General features: G+C 32.0%; 2 protein-coding genes across 2 annotated transcripts; both read right to left on the reverse strand.

Annotated features, from left to right (window-relative positions):
- Nucleotides 1-2687: 2687 nt before the first annotated feature.
- On the reverse strand, nt 2688-4130 carry LOC132286394 (protein ALP1-like). The gene is made up of 2 exons (XM_059788729.1): nt 3225-4130; nt 2688-3143 (listed from the first exon to the last, which is right to left on the reverse strand). The coding sequence occupies exons 1-2, from the start codon at nt 3955-3957 to the stop codon at nt 2698-2700; spliced, it is 1179 nt and encodes a 392-aa protein (XP_059644712.1). The 5' UTR covers nt 3958-4130; the 3' UTR covers nt 2688-2697.
- A 271-nt stretch (nt 4131-4401) lies between these two features.
- Nucleotides 4402-5433, reverse strand: LOC132281403 (uncharacterized). The gene is made up of 2 exons (XM_059783111.1): nt 5056-5433; nt 4402-4968 (listed from the first exon to the last, which is right to left on the reverse strand). Exons 1-2 carry the CDS (start codon nt 5431-5433, stop codon nt 4402-4404), a joined length of 945 nt encoding a protein of 314 aa, XP_059639094.1.
- Between the last annotated feature and the right edge of the window lie 2862 nt (nt 5434-8295).

Here is an 8295-nt window from a genome sequence, read left to right on the forward strand (position 1 = left end):
TTTTCAACTTGTACAACATCATACATTGTTAGGATCGATATTCACATTTGAAGAAGGATAAATAATTTGTTACTTTGAGATTTGTATTCACTTTTGTTTTTTAAGGTGATCTTTGTCCCACTGAGTTTACTAATGGATTCTCGGTAAAACGCTTCCAATGTATAACAAAGCTCAAATCTGTAGTTACTAAGAATTTGAATACTCCTTGAAACTATTTATAATTTGACTGAAGATGGTAACAATGACAGAGATAAAGAGTGTATATTATATTGTACTTAATTTATGAATTTTATTTTATTTTATTTTATTTTTTTTCTCATCTGGCAAACACAACACCACCAAAGCAAAAACAAACGAGAAATCTCCCACACATCCCATGTAGCTAGAGGTAGAATTGAAAGTGGCACAAACAGAAGAATGCAATCGAAATTCGTTGGACCCCAAGACAAAGATGCAAGAGCATGCATGAGCCACTCTATTCCCAAATCTCCTAACATGAGAAATTTAGGCAGAAAGAAGCATCTTTTAAGACTTTAACGCTGTTTTAATATCATAAATAAGCGATGCAATTTCTATAGAAACACTTCCACCACCAGCCACAGTCTCAACAATTAGCTTTGCATCTGATTCAAAGTACGCATTTAATAAAGGAAACGAGTTAGTCCAGAAAATGGCATGTCGAAGACAAACGGTTCCGCTACCAATGCCGAAGATGAAGGAAAAGGTTTAAACACAACTGTTGACTTAAATAATTTATGAATCACGTACCCTAATTATATAGTACAAATGGTTGCCAATTTGAATCCAAAAGAACAGATACGTATGCGAAGAATAAACATGTTTATTCAAGAGTATATACTACTCTTTAAAAATAGATGTGTATTGTTTAAAATACTTGATAGAAGGTGACCCTTGCCAATTGGTATTTTATATTTATACAACATTTCACTCTTTATATTAAAATATATCTAGCATAATACAAAAAAAAAAAAAAAAAATTAGAATAAACTTATTGTTAGAGGGTTTTTGTCTCTCATTAAATCTTTATGAAAAGGGTTTCGAGTTTATAACCTAATAACTTAAATTATTATTATTATTTTATTTTATTTTTTTGTCAAATGATGGGCACCTATAATAAAAACAACACCTATTAACAACACTCTCGCCTCCCCTACTCATCAAGTGGTAAATAAGTCAAGGACTTGGCGTAGGAGACCACATGGAGGGGGCCGTCAATATGGACGACACGTGGTCTATGTTCAATCCCCAGCCTAAGGGCCCGTTTGGCATGCGTTTTACTTTAGGCGTTTTGTTTTTGACTAAAACAGAAATAGCGTTTTTACTATTAGAGTGTTTTGGCAAAAATCGGAAGCATGTTTGGGAACGATTTTTTACTGTAAAAATGTCGGAAACAAAAACATGCAAAACATGTTTGGTAAGTCATGCGTTTCAAGAATTTTAAAAACAAAACATGTTTGGTAGCTCTAACTGTTGTAAACAAAATAAAACAGAAACAAAAAACATGTTTGGTTATCATTGTTTTTAATTTATTTTTATAAATTTTAAATTTATTTATAAATTTATTTCTATATAAATAGTCTATATATTTTTAATAAATATATTAAAATTTGAACACACAAATACACACACACACACACAGAGCATGTTATCTTGATCTGAAACTACACTTTAAGTTATTTGAAATTTCCTGGTATAGTTTGTTCCTTTGGTGATGATTGTCCATAGGTTTGTGTTTCATTCATTTTGCTCATTTTTCGCATTAGCGAAAGAAGAAAAAAAAAATACTACACAGCGCTGATAATAATTTTCGACTCTTATAAGTCTGCATTGGTAGAAATTTAACTCCAAAATACAGATTCTTGCCTTCTCTTTTGTAAAAAAATGTAAACCCCCACCAAATTATATATATATTAATTTTTGTAATAACCTATTTACAAGTTATTTGTAATAACCTACTTCAATTTTATTATCATTATACATGTATAGTCCAACTCAATATTAAAAATAAATAATCTCTAGTCACATTTTACTATACTACATGAGAATCAACGTTTGTAAAAAAATTTGCAATAACCTATTTACAAGTTCTTTACAATAACCTGCTTCAATTTTATTATGATTATACCTGTATAGTCCAACTCAACATTTAAAATAAATAATCTCTAGTCACATTTGACAATACTACATGAGAGTCAATATTTGTAAAAAAAATTTGCAATAACCTATTTACAAGTTCTTTGCAATAACCTAATTCAATTTTATTATCCTAATACCTGTATAGTCCAACACAACATTAAAATAAAAACAAACTCAATTGAAAGCATAATTGAAATAGAATGTATAACATTTACAAGTCCTTAAATATTCAACCAACAAATTAAACAAGTTTAAGTTGTACATAAAATGTTTGGAACAAAGCATTAATAATACATAGTTGTCACTAAAAATTGATAAGAAGTTCATAAAGTGGATGCAATGGCAACGACACATCATCTTCATAACAGCACATGTGGCCTTCAAGAGAGCATCAACACACTTCATATCTGCAATAATAGCATTTAAGTTGAATTATATATCTGTAAAAAAGATTTATATTACATATATATATTGCAAGCTCACAATAGCAACAAATATATTACATATAAAAGAAAAAATATACCATCACTTTCAGAAGGATCAAGAGTGCTGAAGAGAATTCCAAATTTGATCAGCAATAGTATTACGCAACTGATCCATTTCTCGAAGCTGAGCCGAAGGCACATGCTCAACAATCTCATCATCTTCACCATCACTTTGAGGAGGATCATTACCATCAAATATGTCATCAGGCTGATGCTGATTTTTGATGAAATTATGTAATGTGCAACAAGCCATTACAATCAATACTTGTGTTGAAAACTTATAAGGAGGCATTGCCCTCAAAATAGCGAATCTCATCTTCAATAACCCAAAGCATCGCTCAATTATATTTCTCAAAGATGAATGCCTATGATTGAACACTTCCTCCCGACCACGAGGTTGTCTAGTCCTACGGTATTCCTGAAAGTGGTAAGTATGACCTCGAAATGGGGCCAAATAACCAGGCTTATTGGCATACCCTGAGTCCACCAAATAATACTTACCTGCCATGTTTAGAATACATAAAGATATATACAATATGATAAACTAACCATATATTAAGTGAATTTGTAAAATAATATTACCTGCTGGTGGAGCTGGAAAGTTCATTGCCTCATTTTCAGTACACTCATTTAGGATTCTCGAATCATTAGCTGAGCCTTCCCACCCAGCTAGCACATATGTGAACCTCATGTCAAAGTCACATACAGCCATTACATTTTGTGTAGTATAACCCTTTCTACCACGAAATGGAAGTTGTGTACTTGCTGGCAGAGTTGCAGGAATGTGGGTTCCATCTATAGCTCCCACACAATGCCTGAAGTAAGGGTAAAACCTAGAAGACTCTCTAATCTTATTCGGAATCACAGAAAAATTAGGAGGGGCAATGATATGGGTGCCCAACTGACATACTGCATGCAACACAGCATGGAAGTGTCTAGAAATGGTTTCAGTGGAGTGTTGAAATCTCTCTGCTACAACACGATTCCTTTGATTATGAGATAAAGTGAGCAAAAAGATTGCCACTTGTTCATAAACAGTTAAAAATTTAGAATCCTTCAGCCCTATACCTTTCAGGGTACTACACAATGTTCTGAAAACTTCAGGGTACATCCTAAAATTTTCATAACATCTTTCTCTATGGCCGTTTAGAATCTCCATAACATATGTTTCCCCTTGTAAAATGGAATCCCTACAACGCCTCTTTTGATAGAAGTTCTGCTCTTCTAAAAGAGCAGCAAATATTAAGACACTCTCATTGTCCTCCTCATCGTCATATAATTGAATTATTCTTCTTATATTGTTCCACATATCCATTACCCTATTTAAAGATTTAATACAAGCAAAACATTTAAGTTAATAAGCAAATCAATTAAATAATAAACAAAACATTTAAATAATAAAACAAACATTTAAATAATGGTATTAAAGTATTTGAGTACTAACAGGCATCCAAGAAATAAAATTATTTAAGTTATTATAGCCATCCAAATGTGAGATAATAAAAAGTATTTAAGTTATTACAACAATCCAGATGTGAGATAATAAAAATATTTAAGTTATTACAGTAATCCAAATGTGAGATAATAAAAGTATTTAAGTTATTACAGTCATCCAGATGTGAGATAATAAAAATATTTAAGTTATTACAGTCATCCAAATGTGAGATAATAAAAGTATTTAAGTTATTACAGTCATCCAAATGTGAGATAGTAATAAGTTAAACGATGACACAAAACACAATCATCCATAAAGAAAAACTCAAACATTCAATGCCCAACCAATTCTTACATCCTCAGGTGCCGAAAGAAAAAATTTCTGCCACTTCTCAGAATCATGTAATAACTTCGATACCTTAGCGAATTGGGCCATCTCAATTCCAGGTATTTTTTGTAAAAGGAGCATGGAGGCATCAAACATTTCATAATCTCTATCATTTTTTGAGGGAGAGAGAGCTTCATCATCTCCTTTCTCACATGAAGATACACGAGTAGAAGTAGAAGATGCTTTAGCTGCTTTCTCTATTGCAGCTTCCATTCTCTCAGCTCTCCTCTCAGAATTCTCATTCATGTTTGACAAGAGTGCAGCTATACCAGGAGATAAAGCATCTCTTTTGGCTTTCTTACCTTTACGTAAAGGTGGGGGACTGACCTCACAACCCTCTTCCTCATCATCGTCATCATTGGGAGTGGGCAAAATGATTGTGGGTGGTGCTGTAGTGGATGGGTGGGCATGTATCCCTTTTGCATATGTGTCCCCAAATATAGTCGACATCTTGTCAAAATGCTTACATCCATACTTTTTATACTTATTTGCATTCGTAACAACCTACAAATTTTGTTATAATATTAACCACATAACCAATAATATACAAGATTTTATTATTTATTTAGGACTAATAATTAAATTACTAACCTTGCACAACCTGTCCCATCTCTCTTCCTCAACTATAACCATGCCCGTCTCATTGTTATATCCCACGCCAGTCTCCGATAATAATTTCTTAAACTCAGTATAAATTTTCCTCAAACCATTAAACTTATTCCGAAGTTGGGTTAAACCAAATTTTCTCCCCGTTTGAACATTCATTTGTTTGACTAAATTACTCCAACCATTTTTACTAAATGTTGTGCCACTACGATTATTAGCTTTAACTTCTTCCACCATAATATTCACGAATTTTTCAATGAGTGCCTCATCCCATAACAATTTTCCATCGTTCGTAACTTCAACCACTTCTTCAATTGTGAGAGAATCACCGCATTGTTCCACATTCTCAACATTCATATCCATCTAACATATTAATAACAACACTATAATTAATAACAAAAAAATAATAATTTTAAATTAGGAAAAACTATTGATGGTATTAAAGTTACTCTATCACAACTACTGATTCATGAATGTTTATACTATTACAATATGTTTATTCCCCTTTTATACATTTGCTAGAAAGAGCTTATGATTTTAAGTTTTACTTAGTTCCTAGGAACCGTACATATAGTTAATATGGCATAAGTGCTGGAAAGCCCTACGAGAAGTTCACACATTTAATAAAGAATACTGAATCAAAATATAAAAAATAAAAAACAAGAAGAGAAAGGAGAAATTGGTGATAAATGTTATAATATTAGGTATTTTACTAAAGGGAAATATGGTCATTTCATTGTAATAGCATTAGAAGAATTTCCAAAACTAATTTCAAAAACAACTTTAACTGTTCACATGAGGTATTGGTCCTGCCCCTCATCACCTTCTGCTGCAATTACCCAATTACCAAGTTACTCCCTGGGGTATTACACTCCCAACTAACGAAAGGACAAAAACTCATCCTTACACTTAATAATTTGTGTAAGAAACAAAAAATACCCTCAACCACCTACCAGTCAAACATGGTTTGACCAAGGAATGATTTCCTTGCACCAGTGCAGTGAAATCTTTAAATTTTTGGTTTTTAATCCTTGTGCCGGTGCAAGGAGGTTTTGGACTGAACCTCCTTAACGTTTCACGGATGCAAGGAAATCTTTTAAAAAAATTTAACCCTTGCACCTGTGAAAGATTTCCTTGAACCGATGCAAGGAGGTTCTGAAGTATATTTTGTGAGATGTAAAGAGAGATCTATTTTGTTAAATAGTGCAAGGCATGCATTTTGGTAATAATATGAGAGAACTAGTCCAAGTATGTTTAACTGGTAGGTGGTTGAAGATCGATTTCCCCAAGTATTAATATAGTGCAAGACATGCATTTTCCCAAGTATTTTTACTTTCTAACTAAAATAGATATTGTTAGTGCTCTTTTTCCCAAGAATCACTAATGTAGTAACTAGTTGTACAATAATAAATCATAATAAATTTAAAATTTTATAAATAAACATAAACTCAAAATTAATGACTACCAACTGCTACTTAAACCAAAAAAAAAAAAAAAAAAAAAAAAGACTAAAAAGTCTAAGCTATACAGTCAAATTTACGCAAAAATGAGTGTCAATCCAAGTTCTATATGTTGGTCATAATATCCCTAATTTTGTGTGTTTGGAACATGTTCTCTATCAATTTTAAGGATTCTTATACAATCAGAATATGCTAGATATAGGTACTAAATTACCATTTTGCAAAATCAACTATACAAACTGATAATCTTTGCAACATATAATTTTCAGACCAATCAAAGTTCGAAGAATTGCAAACTTAATGACATGATCAACTAGAACCCAAATAAACTATTGCATCAGCAAACAAAAAATGCCATCTAAATTAATTGTTGAACATACTACGTGAGGACTAAATACCAATCTATTTTTTATTTCTTTTAATCTTATGATTTTTGTTTCAAAGAAAAAAAAAAAAAAAAGTAAGGTCATGCCCTTAATAGAAGGTGGAGCTGTCAGTTGTAGAATTAATGGGTATGTGGGAAAAAATAGGAACTGTTTGCTTTCAGTGGTGAAAAATAAATCCCTTTTCACTAAAAAAATAAAAATAATCATTAACCTAATCAATTACGGGACAGGATTTTATGTATTTATTAATATTTAAAGAAAAGCATGTACTTTCAAAATGAACTGCCATGATCAAAACCCAATAATACCTATCTGTCACCTCCAGGAATTTTGCATACAATGTACACATAATATCTTGCATTTGTAATGCCTTACCATATTCAGCCTTTAGTCCTACTCGCCGTAATCGAATCCAAAGAGCTACACTTCAGCTTTCAGAGACTATAATTTGTGAAACAGGGTTTACTTTTTATGAACAAGTATGGGTGAGATTGTCAGGCATTAATCGAACAATTTTTTTATCTTCCACAACCATCAACAAACAAAAAACCCCAACTATAGAAAATCATCTGATTCACATACTAACATAATAGAATAAGAGGTCTAAGAACAAAATCCAAAGACAAAAAAAATAATAATAATAAAAAAAATAAAAATGCGCAATTTCACCACTCTAAAACTAAAAATAAGTAAATCGTATAACAAAATCTTGTAAAATAAAATTTCGAAATAAAAAAACCTTAACCACAAAATTTAGGGAAGAGATTGATACAGACCTCTGAGAAGCCAAAGAAGAGTTTGACAATTGGGCCACTGGCGGCTTCTCCTCCTTGGATTTATTTGCCGATCGGAGCGGATACCGAAGCTTCGACGATGATCTGCCCTTGTTCGCTGCAAAATGAACCGCATACAATTAATATATATATATATATATATATATATATATATGTATGTATGTGAGAGCATATAGAGAGAGAGGTTTTGGTAATTGGGTAATTGCATCAGCGGGCAACACATCGTAAATTTCTAAAGCATTAGAAGAATTTCCATCATAAAATTCTCCATCATTTGCATTAAGTTACTGAGTACATGCTTCAATTTATTATATTAATTGAAATAGTACCAAACAAAAAGCAAAGAAAGCATCAAGTAATTAGTAGAAATAAAAACAACAAATCTGGAAAACTAGTTCAAGAAGACAAAGAAACAGAAAAGAAACAGAAAATACCCTAAAAATAATAATCAATATGATCAAGCCTGCACAGCTGTACAGAAATGGGTTGATAATCAAGGAAGAGAACGATAACTCTACATGAACAACGGCTTAGAGAGGGAGAGAAATGAGGAGAGAGTGGCGGGTAGGGCGGTGGAATCCTAGG

Source organism: Cornus florida, unplaced genomic scaffold, assembly GCF_030987335.1.
Source record: "Cornus florida cultivar Cherokee Brave unplaced genomic scaffold, ASM3098733v1 CherokeeBrave_3.0.0_Hap2_Chr11, whole genome shotgun sequence".
In the NCBI taxonomy this organism is placed as follows: Eukaryota; Viridiplantae; Streptophyta; class Magnoliopsida; order Cornales; family Cornaceae; genus Cornus; species Cornus florida.

Coding starts and splice junctions, on each gene's coding strand:
- LOC132286394 (XM_059788729.1), bottom strand. CDS start 3,957: ATGGATATGTGGAACAATATAAGAAGAATAATTCAATTATATGACGAT. Junction 3,144..3,224: donor CTTTCCAGCTCCACCAGCAG/GTAATATTATTT, acceptor TAAACATGGCAG/GTAAGTATTATTTGGTGGAC.
- LOC132281403 (XM_059783111.1), bottom strand. CDS start 5,433: ATGGATATGAATGTTGAGAATGTGGAACAATGCGGTGATTCTCTCACA. Junction 4,969..5,055: donor GATGGGACAGGTTGTGCAAG/GTTAGTAATTTA, acceptor CAAAATTTGTAG/GTTGTTACGAATGCAAATAA.